The sequence below is a fragment of the Nerophis lumbriciformis genome, linkage group LG28, assembly GCF_033978685.3.
Source record: "Nerophis lumbriciformis linkage group LG28, RoL_Nlum_v2.1, whole genome shotgun sequence".
NCBI lineage: Eukaryota > Metazoa > Chordata > Actinopteri > Syngnathiformes > Syngnathidae > Nerophis > Nerophis lumbriciformis.
The window spans coordinates 662,541-684,800 of NC_084575.2; the positions used below are offsets into that span (position 1 = coordinate 662,541).

General features: G+C 38.6%; 2 protein-coding genes across 2 annotated transcripts in view; both read right to left on the reverse strand.

Moving 5' to 3' along the window:
• The window catches only part of LOC133570631 (uncharacterized), a 682,377-nt gene that overhangs the window by 342,339 nt on the left and 317,778 nt on the right, over window positions 1-22,260 (reverse strand). The gene's annotated exons all lie outside the window — the stretch shown is intronic.
• LOC133570606 (uncharacterized) lies at window positions 18,422-20,908 on the reverse strand. Its single transcript, XM_061923292.2, has 2 exons — window positions 20,852-20,908; window positions 18,422-19,895 (listed from the first exon to the last, which is right to left on the reverse strand). The coding sequence occupies exons 1-2, from the start codon at window positions 20,906-20,908 to the stop codon at window positions 18,738-18,740; spliced, it is 1,215 nt and encodes a 404-aa protein (XP_061779276.2). The 3' UTR covers window positions 18,422-18,737.

Below are 22,260 nucleotides of genomic sequence, written 5' to 3' on the forward strand. Positions count from 1 at the left end.
GATTTTTATATATATTTTTTGAATAGCTAGTACTGTCTCATGTTTTGTTTTTACTTGCTAATGTTCAAAAGCTATTTGCTAACATCCCATTAATATCAGATTCCTGCTCTGTGAATGTTAAGTTTTTCTTATTTATTTTTGTTTGTTGCCAATTTGATGCATGGGAATTTTGTATTTGCCTTGTTTTCTTTTCTTTACTGAATGCAGCTGAGATAGGCTCCCGCAACCCCAAAAGGGACAAGCGGTAGAAAATGGATGGATGGAACTCTAGTACATTTAGGCTAATGGCTACATTAGCACACTTGCGCAGGACTCAAATGTGTTTTTGCAGTTTCCTGAGTGTTCATTTTACACCACTTTAAACTCTTTTGGAGAACCATTTCTCGTAAAGTTTGCCTGGAGTTATTGAAGAAAAGGTAAAACTGTTTCTTGGTGTTTTATAACTAAGACTGAGTTCTCTATGCTTTGTATCAAGTCAATTTGACATCTTTGTTTATATAAAACTAAGTTCTTGGTCTGTGTTGGTACGCAAATCTGACATCTTTATGTCAAATGGACTTCTTGATGTTTTGTTTTCACTCAAACGCAACATTTTGGTTTGTGTTTGCAAGTAACTTTGACATCTTGTGGTGTTATATTCAAGATTGTTGAATTAAGGAATTAGTCTACATTAAAAATACCAACCAGGTTTTGTCTGATGTGTTTTTATGGGATCTAGGGTGATTTTTAGCTTGCTTAATTTCCAATCTATTTTGAGTTGGGCACATATAAATCAATTTCACTTAGTAACCAAAATAATTTCATTTTAGCTGTATTTGTTAAAAATTAGTCTGACAAATGTAAATCAATTTTGCGTAGTTATTGCAATAATTTCAGTTTGGCTTTATTTGCTAAAAATTAGTTGGATTAACACATTTTTGTTGTATTGTGAGAATGTACTAATTTTGAGTTGGGCCAACATATATTTGTTGGATGGAAATCCTGCCCTCATTTTAATTGAGTTTATCCAATCAGTCATTTTTTGAGTGTGTGGTGTCATTTTTCTAGCTGTTAAGAGAAGTATTTGATCTTAAATATATAAACAATCCTCCATATTGGCAGCCATAGTGATTCATTTATTCAGCAGAGCATTAAAACTTGGATCTGACAAAAAGTAAACACAAATGCTGTCTTCCTCGCTCATAAAACATGATAGCAACATGCATCTGCTAGCTCATGATCGCCCCCATTTCTCAGTGTGGCGAGTTGGAATACTACAAGAGGTGCTTAAATCTGTATTTTTAGTCTTATTATCAAGGAATAATGAGGTCACACTTATATTAAAACATTAATGCTAAGGTTTTGTCCAGTATTGGACCGGTAATGTCTGATGATGATGATGATGATGAAGATGTATCTATGCAAGTGAACAATTGGATCCACAAGGGACAACAACCCTTTCCACAGACTACACACACACATCAGAAACATAAATGTTAGAAGCCTACAACAATATATGTGAAGAAGACTTTAGGATTAAAAGTGAAGATGTGAGGTGAAATAAGTACAAATGCAGCAATAAAAACAAGCAACTCCACTCACGATGGCTCTAAAGTTCAGTGATGTGTTGCTAACTTCAGCATTTTTCTTCTTTGTTGATGTTTTGCAGTAGTTAACATCCATGATGTAACAATGCTGCTAATCTACCAGAGTCCACATTTTGTTAACCATTTTATTCATTCATACTTTTAATTGGATAATAACATCAATAAAATGAAATGGAAACAAATTGTGATTTATTTAGACACAAAAAAAAACAAATTTAAATAAGATGCCATCTCTTTAAACAATGAGAAAATAGAATGAAATAGTAGCTACATATATAATATTCAATACATGCACACAACTTAACCAGTAAGTACAGGACAACATATAAGACTAGAAGATGAGAAGCACTACATACAACATCAAATATACATTCATATTAAACATGCTGTGTTTTTAAACTACATTTAGCACAATCACTGTTTAAGTGTTTTTACATCCCTGCAGCTTCCATGACTGTTACACACTTGTGTTTACTGACCTGATACTTAAACCTGAATGTTTTATCACACACAGTGCAACTAAACGGTTTCTTTCCAGTGTGTGTTCTCATGTGTGTGGTCATGCGTTCCTTTCTGGAGAAACTCTTCTTACAAACAGGGCAAGCAAAAGGTTTCTCACCAGTGTGTGTTCTCATGTGTGTGGTCATGTTAAGCTTTGTGGAGAAACTATTCTTACAAACAGAGCAAGTAAAAGGTTTCTCTCCAGTATGTGTTCTCATGTGTGTGGTCTTTTCATTCTTTGTGTTGAATCTTTTAGCACAAGCTGAGCAAGCAAAAGGTTTCTCTCCAGTGTGTGTTCTCATGTGTGTGGTCATGTGTTCCTTTCTGGAGAAACTCTTCTTACAAACGGAGCAAGTAAAATGTTTCTCCCCAGTGTGTGTTCTCATGTGTGTGGTCATGTGTAGCTTTCTGGAGAAAATCTTCTTACAAACAGAGCAAGTAAAAGGTTTCTCTCCAGTATGTGTTCTCGTGTGTCTTGTAAAATTACTCTTCTTTCTAAATAATTTCCCACATTCAGAGCAGTCAAAGTGTTTGTTGTTAGTGTGATGTCTCGTATCACCTTTAGAGTCATTTTTACTCTCCAAAGGTTTTTGGATGTGGTCACTGTGATCAGAAGAGTGTGACATCATGTGGTCCATGTCTGACAGTGGAGCAAAGATGCTGTCTGGTTCTGACTTGATATCTTCACAATGCTCTCCATCAGCTTCTGTGATGTGTTGACTTACAAGCTCCGCCCCTCTGTTCTCCTCACTTTGACTGTGATGAAGCTGGAAGGACTGAGCTTCATCTTCATCGTTAGCCTCCTCCAACCTTTGAAGCTGCTTCCACAGTTCCTCCTCTTCCTCTTTAATGTGTGGGGGCTCCAGCTCCTTCTGTCCCACACTGGTGTGCCACTCCTCTTCATGACTCCCCGCTGACACCCGCTGGACGTCTGCAGAACAAATGAGGTGTTACTGTATTGAAGTTTGCAGTATTCAAACTATTGACATGTGAGCTAGGCCAAATAGACAGTGATGGGCAAGCTACCTGGACAATGTAGTAAAAATAATAAATAACTTTTGTTTCATCTGACATCACATGGACAAAGATAAGACCTTCTGAAGGAAAGTTCTGTGGTCAGATGAAACAAAAGTGGAGCTGTTTGGCCACAATAACCAGCAATATGTTTGGAGGAGAAAAGGTGAGGCCTTTAATCCCAGGAACACCATCCCTACCGTCAAGCATGGTGGTGGTAGTATTATGCTCTGGGCCTGTTTTGCTGCCAATGGAACGACTGCTTTAAATGGGACAATGAAAAAGGAGGATTACCTCCAAATTCTTCAGGACAAGCTAAAATCATCAGCCCGGAGGTTGGGTCTTGAGCGCAGTTGGGTGTTCCAACAGGACAATGACCCCAAACACACCTCAAAAGTGGTAAAGGAATGGCTAAATCAGGCTAGAATGAAGGTTTTAGAATGGCCTTCCCAAAGTCCTGACTTAAAGGTGTGGACAATGCTGAAGAAGCAGAGAAGCCCAGACTTCCCTCTCCCCAGCCACTTGGTCCAGCTCCTCCAGGGGGATCCCGAGGCGTTCCCAGGCCAGCCGGGAGACATAGTCTTCCCAACGTGTCCTGGGTTTTCCCCGTGGCCTCCTACCGGTCGGACGTGACCTAAACACCTACCTAGGGAGGCGTTCGGGTGGCATCCTGACCAGATGCCCAAACCACCTCATCTGGCTCCTCTCCATGTGGAGGAGCAGCGGCTTTACTTTGAGCTCCTCCCGGATGACAGAGCTTCTCAACCTATCTCTAAGGGAGAGACCCGCCACCCGGCGGAGGAAACTCATTTGTACCCGTGATCTTGTCCTTTTGGTAATAACCCAAAGCTCATGACCATAGGTGAGGATGGGAACGTAGATCGACCGGTAAATTGAGAGCTTTGCCTTCCGGCTCAGCTCCTTCTTCACCACAATGGATCGATACACCGTCCACAATACTGAAGACGCCGCACCGATCCGCCTGTCCATCTCACGATCCACTCTTCCCTCACTCGTGAACAAGACTCCCAGGTACTTGAACTCCTCCACTTGGGGCAAGATCTCCTCCCCAACTTGGAGATGGCACTCCACCATTTTCTGGGCGAGAACTATGGACTCGGACTTGGAGGTGCTGATTCTCATCCCAGTCGCTTCACACATTCGGCTGCGAACTGATCCAGTTAGAGCTGAAGATCTTGGCCTGATGAAGCAATCAGGACAACATCATCTGCAAAAAGCAGAGACCTAATCCTGCAGCCACCAAACCAGATCCCCTCAACGCCTTGACTGCGCCTAGAAATTTTGTCCATAAAAGTTATGAACAGAATGGGTGACAAAGGGCAGCCTTGGCGGAGTCCAACCCTCACTGGAAACGTGTCCCACTTACTGCCGGCAATGCGGACCAAGCTCTGACACTGATCGTACAGGGAGCGGACCGCCACAATCAGACAGTCCAATACCCCATACTCTCTGAGCACTCCCCACAGGACTTCCCGGGGTACACGGTCGAATGCCTTCTCCAAGTCCACAAAGCACATGTAGACTGGTTGGGCAAACTCCCATGCACCCTCAAGGACCCTGCCGAGAGTATAAAGCTGGTCCACAGTTCCACGACCAGGACGAAAACCACACTGTTCCTCTTGAATCCGAGGTTCGACTATCCGGCGTAGCCTCCTCTCCAGTACACCTGAATAGACCTTACCGGGAAGGCTGAGGTGTTGAAGTAGTAACATTTTTAATTGAGAAATGGTATTATGGAATTCCTGGAATTTCGGAAAAAACAGGAATTTTTCAAGTTCGAAAAACAACCTTGTTTTTTGTCCTGATTAAGAGGAATTATTTGACGGTAGAACGGTTGAAGTGGGTTGAAAAATGGGAAAGGAGTCGTCGCCAGAAAAAAGGGTCAATAAAAAACGGAAATTCTGGGAATTCCTGGATTTTTTTTAACTTGGAAATATGATAGTTTGAATTTCCAGGATCAGTGGAATACGTTGAAGGTGTAATGGTTTGAATCGGTTGAAAAATGTGTAAATGGTTGAAGTTTGAAAAATTGCCAATTTATTTTGAATGGGAAAAACGACTAAGCACTTATTTCTTCTTGTTTCAAGCTAGTTTAGAGGCTCGCTTAGCTCTTAGCTTGCCCGTCCTTTGTGTGTAGCATGTTTAGGCTTGTTCTACTGTCCTTCAGTGATAATAATACTTGTAAGAAATGTAATGTATTTGCTGCAATGGAGGATGGTTGAAGGTGTGATGTAAGAAGATGCAGTTAGTTGTAGTGACAACTAATTCCTCTGGTCGGCCAACTGAACATCAAAAATACAAATCAGCGGTTAAAAATGTGGATGTTTGGGTCTTTGTGAGTGGAAAATATTTCATTTCACAATTTTGTGATACAAGAAGACCTGGCAATAATGTCCCATACTAAATCAGAGTTTTAAGGTTTGATGGCCTAGTAGTACAAAGTTGAGTTTCTACACACTTTGGTGAATATATGTATGTAAGTAAAAATGCATCTGTTGTTTTATGTCAGTTTTGTTCAACTAAACTCCTATTTGTTAAACCTTTGTACAAACCCTGTTTCTATATGAGTTGGGAAATTGAATACAATGATTTGCAAATCATTTTCAAGCCATATTCAGTTGAATGCACTACAAAGACAAGATATTTGATGTTCAAACTCATAAACTTTATTTATTTTTTGCAAATAATTATTAACTTAGAATTTCATTGTTGCAACACGTGCCAAAGTAGTTGGGAAAGGGCATGTTCACCACTGTGTTACATCACCTTTTCTTTTAACAACACTCAGTAAATGATTGGGAACTGAGGAAACTAATTGTTGAAGCTTTGAAAGTGGAATTATTTCCCATTCTTGTTTTATGTAGAGCTTCAGTCGTTCAACAGTCCGGGGTCTCCGCTGTCGTATTTTACGCTTCATAATGCGCCACACATTTTTGATGGGAGACAGGTCTGGACTGCAGGCGAGCCAGGAAAGTACCCGCACTCTTTTTTTACGAAGCCACGCTGTTGTAACACGTGCTGAATGTGGCTTGGCATTGTCTTGCTGAAATAAGCAGGGGCGTCCATGAAAAAGACGGCGCTGAGATGGCAGCATATGTTGTTCCAAAACCTGCATGTACCTTTCAGCATTAATGGTGCCTTCACAGATGTGTAAGTTACCCATGCCTTGGGCACTAATACACCCCCATACCATCACACATGCTGTTTTTTTAACTTTGCGTCGATAACAGTCTGGATGGTTCGCTTCTCCTTTGGTCCGGATGACACGATGTCGAATATTTCCAAAAACAATTTGAAATGTGGACTCGTCAGACCACAGAACACTTTTATTTGCATGAGAAGCCGGCGGCGTTTCTGGGTGTTGTTGATAAATGGCTTTGGCTTTGCATAGTAGAGCTTTAACTTGCACTTACAGATGTAGCGACCAACTGTATTTAGTGACAGTGGTTTTCTGAAGTGTTCCGGAGCCCATGTGGTGATATCCTTTAGAGATTGATGTCGGTTTTTGATACAGTGCCGTCTGAGGGATCAAAGATCACGGTCATTCAATGTTGGTTTCCGGCCATGCCGCTTACGTGTAGTGATTTCTCCAGATTCTCTGAACCATTTGATGATATTATGGACCGTAGATGTTGAAATCCCTAGATTCCTTGCAATTGCACTTTGAGAAATGTTGTTCTTAAACTGTTTGACTATTTGCTCACGCAGTTGTGGACAAAGGGGTGTACCTCGCCCCATCCTTTCTTGTGAAAGACTGAGCATTTTTTGGGAAGCTGTTTTTGTACCCAATCATGGCACCCACCTGTTCCCAATTAGCCTGCACACCTGTGGGATGTTCCAAATAAGTGTTTGATGAGCATTCCTCAACTTTATCAGTATTTATTGCCACCTTTTCCAACTTCTTTGTCACGTGTTGCTGGCATGAAATTCTAAAGTTAATGATTATTTGCAAAAAAAAAAAGTTTATCAGTTTGAACATCAAATATGTTGTCTTTGTAGCATATTCAACTGAATATGGGTTGAAAATGATTTGCAAATCATTGTATTCCGTTTATATTTACATCTAACACAATGTCCCAACTCATATGGAGTTTAAAACCATCGCAGTGCTATTTTTTGTTAGCCTGTCAATGTGCTCGTCCATTGTATGTTAGCATTAAGCTAAAACGCCAACCTTTATCCTTTTTGGTTGTACTGTTTTTTTTTTTTTATGTTTACAGCAAACTGTATTATTGATGTAACATGATTGTTACATGTATGTGCAGGTCTTTTGCAGGCTCCTCAAACACACGGCGGAGAAAGCGTGGCGTCACTCCGGTGGGTGTACGGATGTGTCGAAGGTACGTAGACACAGAAAATTCCCCCGCAATGGTAATAAACCTCCTAGTCCTCTACATGTCACAACGACTAGTAACGTTACTATGAAACACACAACTGTCCCGTCCTTGAGGCGGTCAATCGAAATAGCGACTAAACTACGAAGCTAAAGCTGGCAAGGAAAATCCATACACCCACAACACATCTCATCTGATTGTGTTGTTGTGAACGACATCATCCATGTAGGATTAATGTACAAACAGGACAGCAGTCGCAACTTCAGAATCTCTCTCTCTCTCTCTCGCTCTCTCTCTCTCTCTCTCTCTCTGTCTCTCTCTCGCTCTCCTCTTTTTAAACACCCTCAAGTCGCCTCCACACATCAAGCTGAGAACAGCAATACAATTCCCCCTTCACAATAATAGGCCTGACTGCGCTGACAAAATAAAGGTTTCAAAAAAGCACCTCACACAAACATAATGAACTTATTGATGCATTTACACAATTATTATGCTTTGACCCAAAGTTCTGGTTAAAAATGGTCCAAATATAAATTGCACCAATAAATGTGAGAGATTCTGCACTTAACTAAACATTTTATACATTTTTTATTGACAAAAAAGCACACACTTAAATGGTAGTAAAATACGTGTATAAGGTAAAAAATGGACCTTAAAACAATTAAAACAAAAAACTTAATTATATTGTTTTTTATATTGCCATTGTTATTTACATTTATTTTTACTATTATTTTATTTGTTGCTAACTAATATCCAGTAGGAGCTTGTCTGTTGTCACTTGTGTCTTTTCAGCCATGAAAGCTAATAATAATAATAAAATACATGCTTAAATCATTACAAGTATTTTAAAATGTATACACAAATTTAGACATTTTTCCAAAGATACATTTAAAGTTGAGTTTTGGTAGTAAAATAAATACTGGTGTTTTCATATGAAAATAATTGTGTAATTAATGGTGATTACAATATCAATCACAATAATGGTGATTATTATTTTTGCCATAATGGTCCAACCCTAACTGTACCCTTTTTAAACAACAGAGGGTGTAGAACACAATCTATTCTACATGTTTCATTAACTCAACTTTATCTTTCATGCATCTTTCTATGATGTGTCTTTTTCCATCCATCCATCCATTTTCTACCTCTTGTCCCTTTTGGGGCCACAGGGGGGCAGAAGTTGAGGTAGACCCTGTAAAATTTAAAAACTTTAAACTATTTTTCAAATGTTATCCTAATTAAAAATGTATCCTCCAGTTTGTGGCTATTATAAGGCATATTTCCAGAGAAAATGCATTTTTACAGCATGTTTTAGAGAGATAGCATTCTGGGTATATTATATTGATCAACTAATTCTTATTTAGAGGGCTTAGTGAGCAGAATAGAGGCGCTCCCATTGACTCCATTGTTAGAATTAGGAGAGTTAAGATTTTGCTAACGTTTGTTTACGACTTAGAATGCATAAAAAATAAAAACATATTATTGTCTTACAAAAGGATTGTGAATGATAGGCAAAATAAAAAAATCTGATCCCCTTTGATAATTTTTCTACATCCTGTGAACGGGTGATGCTGTGGTGAAAGTGAGAAAATAAATACATGTCGGGAAAATGCTAATTTTAGCAAAAATGGCTGGCAAACGTTTTAAAACCTGGTTAAAGATTGTTGGTAGTAAACCCAGAGAAGCATGTGTATGTTGTCAAATGATGTTAGAATTAGCTTTGATATTTGGGTTGAGGGGGCCCCGTCATGGGACCCGCCCCCGGCCCAGCTCTGACTTGCTCCACCCCTGGTCGATGTGATTATATGATATATTACAAATGTCTTTTTCTTGATATTAGTCAAATATAAAGTTATTAAACATGTGAGAGTAAGAAGTCAACTAACCTGTTCTGTGTAACACAACTTGATGTTTCTTGAAAACAGCGTCCAATAGTAGCTTGTTCTGATCCTTTGTTCTAGAAAGTTCCGCCTCGTATTCTGCTATCGTTCTTTCTAACACTACAAATATTTCTTCAACGGCAGCAGTTAGTCGCTGATCCACCAACGCTCTCAACATGTGTAATGTAGACATTTTCACACAATCACAACACTTTACTCTCACACTTGATCTCTACTTAGCGATGTGTTGATAACTTCTGTTAGCAGCTAACAGGCTAAGCTAACTAGCGAGCTAAGCTAACTAACAAGCAAAGATAGCAGGAGAAGCGGCAAAGTGCTTCTAGCGCATCCAGACGATTTATCCTTAAATAAAGAATCAAAGATGTATTTTATACGACGTAAATATTTCAAACTGGATAAGAAATAATAAGACTGACTTATTAGCGTCTTTCTCCGTCGATGTGCTTTCACGACAGTTAGCACACTTGACGTTACAAGGCAGGACTGCTCTGTTCTGCCGTCTTCCGTTTACACCGGAAGCTGGGAATGACGTCACTGATGAAGAGGTCGATGCGGCATCTCTATATAAGATATTGCCTGCTGTCACTGTTATCATGCTTTTCTTTGCTCTAATATTTATTTCAATAACTATGTGATATAAAATGTTTAAAAAATAAATGGAAAGTAAATAACAAACCTTTAATGATGGTGTTCAGTGGCGCCCCCGTGCGACATTCATTGCAATGACAAGAGTGAAAGTGGTAGAAATTGTAGCGATATTACTGCCTGATTCTTTTAAATTTACCCTTCCACATGTTCTTATTCTTCTTCCCTTTTACTCTTAGGTAATATATTTTTATACAAAACATTGAAATATCACAGAGCGTGATGTCGCAGGAGATTTGTCAAAAAAAAAAGGAAGTGACGTGATCTTCGCGCATGCGTTGATCGATCGTGTCGTGAATTTCTATCATTTTTAAAAAGTGTGAAACATTTGCTCTCATACACAAAAGTCTCTTTCTTGAAGTGAAATCCTAATTCTCACATTGTGTTAATGATTTCATTTTATTAATTCAATCTTGAAAGATTGTACCAAATAGAAAAAGCCCTTAAATGATTATATTTATTGGAATTATTTAAGTGGTTTTAAATAAGCACAAGTTTATTATTCATTTATATATATTTTTATTTTAATCTTATTCGTATGGTCTCTCATATTTACTTTGACTTTCTTTAACATGTTTTGTTTGTAGGAGGATTGTATTTAATGTGATGTGTTTTATATTGCTGAGTAAAATATTGAAAAACATTGACTCATATTGTATTGAAAGTACCTTAATGTGTGTGTACATTGTTTATGTATGTTTAATTGTTCAATACAAAATAAAATAAATAGTCAGAAGTAGAACTGGTTTACAAACAAAGTCTAATATTAACACAAATATGTTGAAGTCATATTACATGACATGATATACCATACTTAGACTTAGACTTAGACTAACTTTAATGATCCACAAGGGAAATTGTTCAACACAGTAGCTCAGTTACAATGATGGAAAGTGTAAGGATGGAAAGGACAATGCAGGTATAAATAGACTAATATAGCGATAAAAGATCTAACATATATACAAATATATACATAATATGTGTACAGTATATTATATATACAGATATATATATACCATACCATACCAACTTTATTTATAAAGCCCTTTAAAAAGAAGCACAGTTGAAGAACAATTAAAGGGCTGAACACCACAAAGAAATAGAGGCAAAGCACAGACTAAAAAATAACATTTAAAACAGAAGTAAAATACACATTGAAAAAGCAAATACAAATTATCCTAAGAACAATTTGTTAGATAAAAAGGAGTTAAAACGTTAAAAACAGTTAAAAAAGTTAAAAACAGTTTAAAATCTCATGCTGGGTTAAAAGCCAGTGAATAAAAATGGGTTTTAAGAAGGTTCTTAAAGGCCTACTGAAAGCCACTACTACCAGTCTGATAGTTTATATATCAATGATGAAATCTTAACATTGCAACACATGCCAATACAGCCGGGTTAACTTATAAAGTGCAATTTTAAATTTCCCAGGAAACTTCCGGCTGAAAACGTCTCGGTATGATGACGTTTGCGCGTGACGTCACGGGTTGAAGCGGAAGTATTGGGACACCATTGTATCCAATACAAACAGCTCTGTTTTCATCGCAAAATTCCACAGTATTCTGGACATCTGTGTTGGTGAATCTTTTGCAATTTGTTCAATGAACAATGGAGACTGCAAAGAAGAAAGCTGTAGGTGGGATCGTGTATTAGCGGCGGCTGCAACAAGTTGGATAGCAGACGCGCTACCGTGACTACAGCTTTGGCTTCCAAACATTTGATCGCTTGCCCGTATGTGCGTGCCGCTATGTGCATGTCATGTACGTAACTTTGGGGAAATATATGTTTCTTGCCGACTCTGATGGCGGCCGGGGTGTCGTCGAAAGCTACAACGCCGTCTGCCGCCTCGCCGCTGTCCTCACCTGTCTGGGTTGACTTCCTCCGTCTCTGGGCTGCCGACCGCATCGATGATCGGGTGAAGTCCTTCGTCGCGCCGTCGATCACTGGAACGCAGGTGATTACGGGTGTTGATGAGCAGATGAGGGCTGGCGTAGGTGGAGAGCTAATGTTTTTAGCATAGCTCTGTCGAGGTCTCGTAGCTAAGTTAGCTTCAATGGCGTCGACAGGCGGCACAGCATTAACCGTGTGGTTACAGGTCCAGAGTTTGGTAGTATTGTTGATCTTCTGTCTATTCTTCCAGTCAGGGGCTTATTTATTCTGTTTCTATCTGCAGTTAAGCCCGATGCTATCACGTTAGCTCCGTAGCTAAAGTGCTTCGCCGATGTATTGTCGTGGAGATAAAAGTCACTTTGAATGTCCATTTCGCGTTCTCGACTCTCATTTTCAAGAGGATATAGTATCCCAGGTGGTTTAAAATACAAATCCGTGATCCACAATAGAAAAAGGAGAGAGTGTGGAATCCAATGAGCCCTTGTACCTAAGTTACGGTCAGAGCGAAAAAAGATGCGTCCTGCACTGCACTCTAGTCCTTCACTCTCACTTTCCTCATCCACAAATCTTTCATCCTGGCTCAAATTAATGGGGTAATCGTCGCTTTCTCGGTCCGAATAGCTCTCGCTGCTGGTGTAAACAAGGTGCAGATGTGAGGAGACCTTCAACCTGTGACGTCACGCTACTTCCGGTACAGGCAAGGCTTTTTTTATCAGCGAACTTTATCGTCGATGTTCTTTACTAAATCCTTTCAGCAAAAATATGGCAATATTGCGAAATGATCAAGTATGACACATAGAATGGATCTGCTATCCCCGTTGAAATAAGAACATTTCATTTCAGTAGGCCTTCAAACAGCTCTGCTTGTGTGCAAGTGTTTTCATGGTCTTGTGCCAAAGTACATCTCTGACATGTGAGAGCCATATGAAGCATCTCCTGCTCTGGGAACTTCAATGAGTGGTCTCCTGTTGGTACCTAGAGTCAGGGTCAACCATCATTTGTCATATATTATCATCTAAGTTGAAGTGTTTTTATACTTCCAAAGTGTGTAGATGAGATATTTTTCAGTTTTCTTATTGGTTTAGTAAGTGTTCTCAGGCTGGATTTGAACGTTGCCAATGTTAATGCCTGTCTCACATCTTTAGGAATATGATTGTAGATTTTAGGAGCATAAAAGTGAAACATGACTCTGGCCACCAGCAGGAGAACACTCACTGAGGTTCCCAGAGCTGGGAATGGTTCATGTGACTCTAGCATGTCATAGAAGAAGATGAACATATACTAGTACAACAGCAGAGATGTTTTACACTCTATTCTTCTGAGCAAACTACTAATATGCTCATTTTTGCGGGTTGTGTCAGGACTGGAGCAGCAGCATTGTGGATGTACTGCAGCTGCTCTACAGCTTGTTTAGAGAGCCCAGTGAGAAGACAATGACGCTCTCAACTGCTGGAGACAACAGCATGAATGATTGACAATTTCTGTCATAATAATGCTTTCCATTATTCCATCTCATTTGAAATATTTCCATTACTTCAAATTAATTACAACAATTATTATGCAAAGTTGCAGCCACATAAATTTGAGTTCCATCCACCCATTGATTTTTTTTTCTTTAAAGGAGAACATTATCACCAGACCTATGTAAGCGTCAATATATACCTTGATGTTGCAGAAAAAAGACCATATATTTTTTTTACCGATTTCCGAACTCTAAATGGGTGAATTTTGGCGAATTCAACGCCTTTCTATTATTCGCTCTCGGACCGATGACGTCACGTTGTGACGTCACATCGGGAAGCAATCCGCCATTTTCTCAAACACTGAGTCAAATCAGCTCTGTTATTTTCCGTTTTTTCGACTGTTTTCCGTACCTTGGAGACATCATGCCTCGTCGGAGGGTGTAACAACACCAACAGGGACGGATTCAAGTTGCACCAGTGGCCCAAAGATGCGAAAGTGGCAAGAAATTGGACGTTTGTTCCGCACACTTTACCGACGAAAGCTATGCTACGACAGAGATGGCAAGAATGTGTGGATATCCTGCGACATTCAAAGCAGATGCATTTCCAACCATAAAGTCAAAGAAATCTGCCGCCAGACCCCCATTGAATCTGCCGGAGTGTGTGAGCTATTCAGGGACAAAGGACCTCGGTAGCACGGCAAGCAATGGCGGCAGTTTGTTCCCGCAGATGAGCGAGTTAAACCCCCTGGATGTCTTGGCTCACACCGTCCCTTATGCCACCGAAGATGATCAAGAGAAGAATATCGACCCTAGCTTCCCTGGCCTGCTGACATCAACTCCAAAACTGGACAGATCAGCTTTCAGGAAAAGAGAGCGGATGAGAGTATGTCTACAGAATATATTAATTACTGAATACTGGGCTGTCTGCACTCTAAAAGTGCATGTTGTTGCCAAATGTATTTCATATGCTGTAAACCTAGTTCATAGTTGTTAGTTTCCTTTAATGCCAAACAAACACATACCAATCGTTGGTTAGAAGGCGATCGCCGAATTCGTCCTCGCTTTCTCCCGTGTCGCTGGCTGTCGTGTCGTTTTCGTGGGTTTGGCTTGCATACGGTTCAAACCGATATGGCTCAATAGTTTCAGTTTCCTCTTCAATTTGGTTTTCGCTACCTGCCTCCACACTACAACCATCCGTTTCAATACATGCGTAATCTGTTGAATCGCTTAAGTCGCTGAAATCCGAGTCTGAATCCGAGCTAATGTCGCTATAGCTTGCTGTTCTTTCCGCCATGCGTGTTTGTGTTGGCTTCACTATGTGACGTCACAGGAAAATGGACGGGTGTATATAATGATGGTTAAAATCAGGCACTTTGAAGCTTTTTTTAGGGATATTGCGTGATGGGTAAAATTTTGAAAAAAACTTCGAAAAATAAAATAAGCCACTGGGAACTGATTTTTAATGGTTTTAACCCTTCTGAAATTGTGATAATGTTCCCCTTTAAACATGTCTAAACCATTTTTAAATACAAACAAAATGAATACAGCTCCATTATTCACAACACATTTTAAAAACTAATAGTCAAAATTGCCCATAAAGAAACATGATGGGGGTGATTTATTTGAATATACAATAATACATTTAGCATTTCCAAATGATCAAATGGAAAGACTTACAAAACATGCTGGTGTAATAGTATATTGTATTTCTTCTTTTTATATTGAACCATTTTTTAAAGATGTCATCAAAAATGTAGTGTAGCAATTCTTTACAGTTAAACTATGATGTCATTAACCTTGATCTCATTTGAAATAATGTGTGGTTGTGATTAGTCATCAGATAATATCATCCATATTACATCTTCTGTTATTCCCAACACTAACGCTGGTGGAAGACGTCATTCTTGAAATGGTAGAAGTCAGTCCTGACAGCATTTCAGAGCAAGGCATGTTTTCATTCAATCTCTTCTCAGCCTTTTTCTGCTTTATAATGAAGGTGAGACGGATTCAAACTTCAACTTCTAAATGACTCATTTTTACATTTGTCTGACTACACTGTGACAAGTAAATGAACACACATATTGGAAAATAACTATAAGTTGACTTATGGTAGTAGTACAGGTTGAGTTATGGTAGTAGTTAAGTTGACTTATGGTAGTAGTACAGGTTGAGTTATGGTAGTAGTTAAGTTGACTTATGGTAGTAGTACAGGTTGAGTTATGGTAGTAGTTAAGTTGACTTATGGTAGTAGTACAGGTTGAGTTATGGTAGTAGTTAAGTTGACTTGTGATAGTAGTACAGGTTGAGTTATGGTAGTAGTTAAGTTGACTTATGGTAGGAGTACAGGTTGAGTTATGGTAGTAGTTAAGTTGACTTATGATAGTAGTACAGGTTGAGTTATGGTAGTAGTTAAGTTGACTTATGGTAGTAGTACAGGTTGAGTTATGGTAGTAGTTAAGTTGACTTGTGATAGTAGTACAGGTTGAGTTATGATAGTAGTTAAGTTGACTTATGGTAGTAGTACAGGTTGAGTTATGGTAGTAGTTAAGTTGACTTATGGTAGTCGTACAGGTTGAGTTATGGTAGTAGTTAAGTTGACTTGTGATAGTAGTACAGGTTGAGTTATGGTAGCATTTAAGTTGACTTATGGTAGTAGTACAGGTTGAGTTATGGTAGTAGTTAAGTTGACTTATGGTGGTAGTACAGGTTGAGTTATGGTAGTAGTTAAGTTGACTTAAGGTGGTAGTACAGGTTGAGTTATGGTAGTAGTTAAGTTGACTTGTGATAGTAGTACAGGTTGAGTTATGGTAGTAGTTAAGTTGACTTATGGTAGTAGTACAGGTTGAGTTATGGTAGTTGTTGAGTTGACTTATGATAGTAGTACAGGTTGAGTTATAGTAGTAGTTAAGTTGACTTATGATAGTAGTACAGGTTGAGTAATGGTAGTAGTTAAGTTGACTTATGGTAGTAGTACAGGTTGAGTTATGGTAGTAGTTAAATTGACTTATGGTAGTAGTACAGGTTGAGTTATGGTAGTAGTTAAGTTGACTTGTGATAGTAGTACAGGTTGAGTTATGGTAGTATTTAAGTTGACTTACGGTAGTAGTACAGGTTGAGTTATGGTAGTAGTTAAGTTGACTTGTGATGGTAGTACAGGTTGAGTTATGGTAGTAGTTAAGTTGACTTATGATAGTAGTACAGGTTGAGTTATGGTAGTATTTAAGTTGACTTATGGTAGTAGTACAGGTTGAGTTATGGTAGTAGTTAAGTTGACTTGTGATGGTAGTACAGGTTGAGTTATGGTAGTAGTTAAGTTGACTTATGGTAGTAGTACAGGTTGAGTTATGGTAGTTGTTGAGTTGACTTATGATAGTAGTACAGGTTGAGTTATGGTAGTAGTTAAGTTGACTTATGGTAGTAGTACAGGTTGAGTTATGGTAGTAGTTAAGTTGACTTATGGTAGTAGTACAGGTTGAGTTATGGTAGTAGTTAAGTTGACTTATGGTAGTAGTACAGGTTGAGTTATGGTAGTAGTTAAGTTGACTTGTGATAGTAGTACAGGTTGACTTATGGTAGTATTTAAGTTGACTTATGGTAGTAGTACAGGTTGAGTTATGGTAGTTGTTGAGTTGACTTATGATAGTAGTACAGGTTGAGTTATGGTAGTAGTTAAGTTGACTTATGGTAGTAGTACAGGTTGAGTTATGGTAGTAGTTAAGTTGACTTATGGTAGTAGTACAGGTTGAGTTATGGTAGTTGTTGAGTTGACTTATGATAGTAGTACAGGTTGAGTTATAGTAGTAGTTAAGTTGACTTATGATAGTAGTACAGGTTGAGTAATGGTAGTAGTTAAGTTGACTTATGGTAGTAGTACAGGTTGAGTTATGGTAGTAGTTAAATTGACTTATGGTAGTAGTACAGGTTGAGTTATGGTAGTAGTTAAGTTGACTTGTGATAGTAGTACAGGTTGAGTTATGGTAGTATTTAAGTTGACTTACGGTAGTAGTACAGGTTGAGTTATGGTAGTAGTTAAGTTGACTTGTGATGGTAGTACAGGTTGAGTTATGGTAGTAGTTAAGTTGACTTATGATAGTAGTACAGGTTGAGTTATGGTAGTATTTAAGTTGACTTATGGTAGTAGTACAGGTTGAGTTATGGTAGTAGTTAAGTTGACTTATGGTAGTAGTACAGGTTGAGTTATGGTAGTAGTTAAGTTGACTTATGATAGTAGTACAGGTTGAGTTATGGTAGTAGTTTAGTTGACTTATGATAGTAGTACAGGTTGAGTTATGGTAGTAGTTAAGTTGACTTATGGTAGTAGTACAGGTTGAGTTATGGTAGTAGTTAAGTTGACTTATGGTAGTAGTACAGGTTGAGTTATGGTAGTAGTTAAGTTGACTTATGGTAGTAGTACAGGTTGAGTTATGGTAGTAGTTAAGTTGACTTATGGTAGTAGTACAGGTTGAGTTATGGTAGTAGTTAAGTTGACTTGTGATAGTAGTACAGGTTGAGTTATGGTAGTATTTAAGTTGACTTATGGTAGTAGTACAGGTTGAGTTATGGTAGTAGTTAAGTTGACTTATTGTAGTAGTACAGGTTGAGTTATGGTAGATGTTGAGTTGACTTATGATAGTAGTACAGGTTGAGTTATGGTAGTAGTTAAGTTGACTTATGATAGTAGTACAGGTTGAGTTATGGTAGTAGTTAAGTTGACTTGTGATAGTAGTACAGGTTGAGTTATGGTAGTATTTAAGTTGACTTATGGTAGTAGTACAGGTTGAGTTATGGTAGTAGTTAAGTTGACTTATGGTAGTAGTACAGGTTGAGTTATGGTAGTTGTTGAGTTGACTTATGATAGTAGTACAGGTTGAGTTATGGTAGTAGTTAAGTTGACTTATGGTAGTAGTACAGGTTGAGTTATGGTAGTTGGACAGCCTTTACCTTTAAGCTGATAGTGAGGGCGACTGTGTTGACTAGTTTGAGGCGTGCAAATGATTGAATGTGTTAATATGTTTGGATATGACAATCTCTTTATGTGAAGCTATGAAAAGGAAATGAAATGTAGGCTATAGAACATCATGTATGAATGGAACATTGTCACCACACGCACGGCCAAAAACTGTTTGTGTCCTCCATGCAATCGCCCCTAACCCTAACCTAGTAAATATGTATATTATAAAGAGGGGCTAATCTATGGGATTATTAACAAGTAGAAATACAAATATGGAATACTTCCATATTTTAAACTATCTAATCTATAAATGTAGAAGCATATTAAAAAGATAGTTACACAAACAACAATGATGTCACACATGTTATATGTGCTGATGTTGTTAGAAAGTCAACATTAAAGTCTTGACAGTTTATTTCAAATCCTGCAGTTTCATTTGCTGCTGCTGTTCTCACCAGCACACTTGTGTTTCTTACACTGGTACTTAGAAGACAATCTTTCACCACACACACTGCAACTACACACTTTCTCTCCTGGGTGTCTTCTCATGTGTCTTTTCAAAGATTGCCTTTGTGTAAAACCTTTACCACAAGTTGAACAAGAAAAAGGTTTTTCACCAGTGTGTTTTCTCATGTGCATTTTCACACTCTGACTTTGTGTAAACTCTTTACCACAAGTTGAACAGGAAAAAGGTTTTTCACCAGTGTGTGTTCTCATGTGGACTTTCAAATATTGACTTTTAGTAAAACCTTTACCACAGTTTGAACAGGAAAAGGGTTTTTCACCAGTGTGTGTTCTCATGTGTCCTTTCAAATGTTGACTTTGTGTAAAACCTTTACCACAGGTTGAACAGGAAAAGGGTTTTTCACCAGTGTGTGTTCTCAAGTGTTTTTTGAAAGATTGCCATTGTGTAAAACCTTTACCACAGATTGAACAAGAAAAAGTTTTTTCACTAGTGTGTGTTCTCATGTGTACTTTCAATGTGTGACTTTCTACAAAACTTTTACTACAGATTGAACAGATAAACGTTTTTTCTCCAGTGTGTGTTCTCATGTGTCTTTTCAGAGAACTATGGTATTTAAAAGTTTTGTGACAGTGAGAACATGTGAAGTGAGTGTTGTCAGTGTGACATGTTGCATCATCTTTAGAGTGTTCATCATCAGTGTCAGGAGAGTGTGACGTTGTGTCCTCACTATCTGATAGTGGAGCTAAGATCTTGTCTGCTTGTGATCCTCCACAGTGGTCTCCATCAGCTTCTGTTGTCATGTGTTGTGTTGAGCTGCTGCTTGGAGGCTCCGCCTCTCTCTTCTCCTCACTTTCACCTTTGACCTCATCATCTTCACTCTTCACAGGGACACCAGTCACTGGCATCTTGGTGACATCAACCTCCTCCAGTCCTTCAATATGATCTCCCTGCTGACTGATGCTGTGTTCCTCCTCTTCCTCTTTAATGTGAGGGGTCAGTGGGTCTTCCTCTTCTTCTTTAATGTGAGGGGTCGGTGGGTACTCCTCTTTGTCCTTAACATGAGGGGTCAGTGGGTCCTCCTCTTCCTCTTTAAAATGGGGTGTCAGAGGATCCTCCTCTTCGTCCTTAACGTGAGGAGTCAGTGGATCCACCACTTCCTCTTTAAAATGGGGTGTCAGTGGGTTCTCCTCTTCCTCTTTAAAATGGGGTTTCAGTGGGTCCTCCGCTTCCTCTTTAAAATGGGGGATCAGTGGGTATTCCTCTTCCTTCTTAATGTGGGAGGGCTGTGGCTCCATCCTGAAGCTCCACTGCTGTTGCTCAGGGTGAAGATGTTCTTCACAGACGTCTGCAAGACAAACACACCATCTCTGCTCAGTCACACAATGCATTCAGTACTTTTACATGCACTTAGGAAAAACAAGTTCTCGTATGAACTGTCTTGAAATCTCAGTGACGCACAAACACGCTGCTCTTTACAACATTATGCACAGGACAATAAAAACAAACCAGGACTTTTTACTATGGATAGACGATATGGTTTAAAATTGATTTTGCGATATATTATTTCATATAGAATTACTAATAGAACCATTTTAAAACAGGCTACACAGGCTCCTAATTTAGTTGCTGAAATATGCAGTAAAATATTACATCATTTCCAGTATTATTTTCTCAAAGAAAGTAACCAGATATTAACAGTAAATAAACAAGTACATTAATAATAATTGTTTTAACAAAATAATACAATTAGAAATGACACAATATGTTACTGCATATGTCAGCTGCCAAATTAGGAGCTTTTGTAACCCGCTTTGAAATTCTTCTATTATCAATCATATACCAAATGATATATGGTGACATATATTGTTATTAGGATATAGATTTGAGGTCATATCGCCCAAACCAAACATTGGTTCGCCGAGTCATTTTGTTTGGCCCACCAAATATATTTATTTTTTACATTCTTCAGATGTGTGTGTACGTTTAAAATGTGGTACTACTGTTCTACATCACGTGGAAGTGTCATGTCATGGGGTTGGTGTGCTATTAAACTAGGGGTGTGACGATACGGTCAGCTCACCAAAGGATATTCGATATTGGCTTTAGGAGAACGAGACGATATTCTGGTGGTTAACATGATTCTTACACATATGTGTACTTCATGTGTATATGAATGTACTTTCCCTTGTGTGCTTAGTTTTACTGTAACTTCATTGTGGATAATATCTATAAACAACCTTTTTCATCTTTAATTTGAAGGACTGTTTACTTATCTGACAAATTCAAAGGAAACTGCACTTTTTTAAAATGTCGCCTATCATTCACAATCCTTATATAAGACATATTTTTTCATTTTCATGAATTATAATTAGTAAAAAAACGTAAGCAAAAATCAGCTAACATTGGAGTCAATGGGAGCTCCTCTATTAGACCCACAAAGTCCTCCAAATAACCATCCAAAAACTGCCAACAATACTCCATTTACATTTTGTGACCTGAATAATAACCAAGTATTAGCGATATTGTTATTATAAGCGCTAACGTTAAGGACCTACTTTTAGCGGTGCATTGATAACAGAAATAACTAGCTTATGTTGCTATATTGACATACTGAGCTGCTTTTTCGCCTCTAAGATGGTGAAAGCTAATTCTAGATTATAAATCATGCCTCTCATTTATGTAGTAGAAGGTTGTGGACATAAACCAAGAACTTGGTCAACTTTGACATCCAACTTAGACCTGAAGATGGCAAGAAAGACACGAAAATATGCTCTTTTGCACCCACCCTTTTTTAACCCTTTGTGAGGATTAATTCTTCATCTAAACGGGAAGATATGAACATCCCATCAGTCGGCATCCCAGTGAGAGCAGACATTGTATGCTTAAAATGAGCAAGATATGTAAATATGACATGTTATTAAGAATGTTACTACATTACATATATACTTACAGTATGTATTTAAAATGTTGAAGGTTTTAGGATGTTATTTAGAGCACTTTATAGGCAGAATAGAGCGGCTACTAATGACTCAATTGTTAGCTAACTTTTGCTAAGGTTTATTTTCTATTGAGGATGCATTAACCATCGACCTGCTCAGTGGCCTTGTGGTTAGAGTGTCTGCCCTGACACTGGAAAGTTGTGAGTTCAAATCCTGGCCAAGTCATACCAAAGACTATAAAAACGGGACCCATTGCCTCCTTGCTTGGCACTCAGCATCAAGGGTTGGGGGTTAAATCACCAAATGATTCCCGAGCGCGGCCTCCGCTGCCCTCACCTCCCAGGGGGTGAACTTGGGGATGGGTCAAATGCAGAGGATCATTTCACCACACCTGGCGTGGGACTACCGTTGGGACCTTTACTTTAACTTACATAGGGACTGTGAATGATTCCAAAAAGTGCAGTTCCCCTTGAAATGAGAAAATAGAACAACAAGATATCATGTGAAGTGAATTATATTTATATAGCGCTTTTCTCTAGTGACTCAAAGC

What these genes read in the sequence shown, in the direction of transcription:
- LOC133570606 (XM_061923292.2), bottom strand. Translation starts at nt 20,908, where the DNA reads ATGTTAACCACCAGAATATCGTCTCGTTCTCCTAAAGCCAATATCGAA. An exon ending in CCAATATCGAATATCCTTTG is followed by an intron (nt 19,896 to 20,851) that starts GTGAGCTGACCG and finishes CCTCACGTTAAG; the next exon opens with GACGAAGAGGAGGATCCTCT.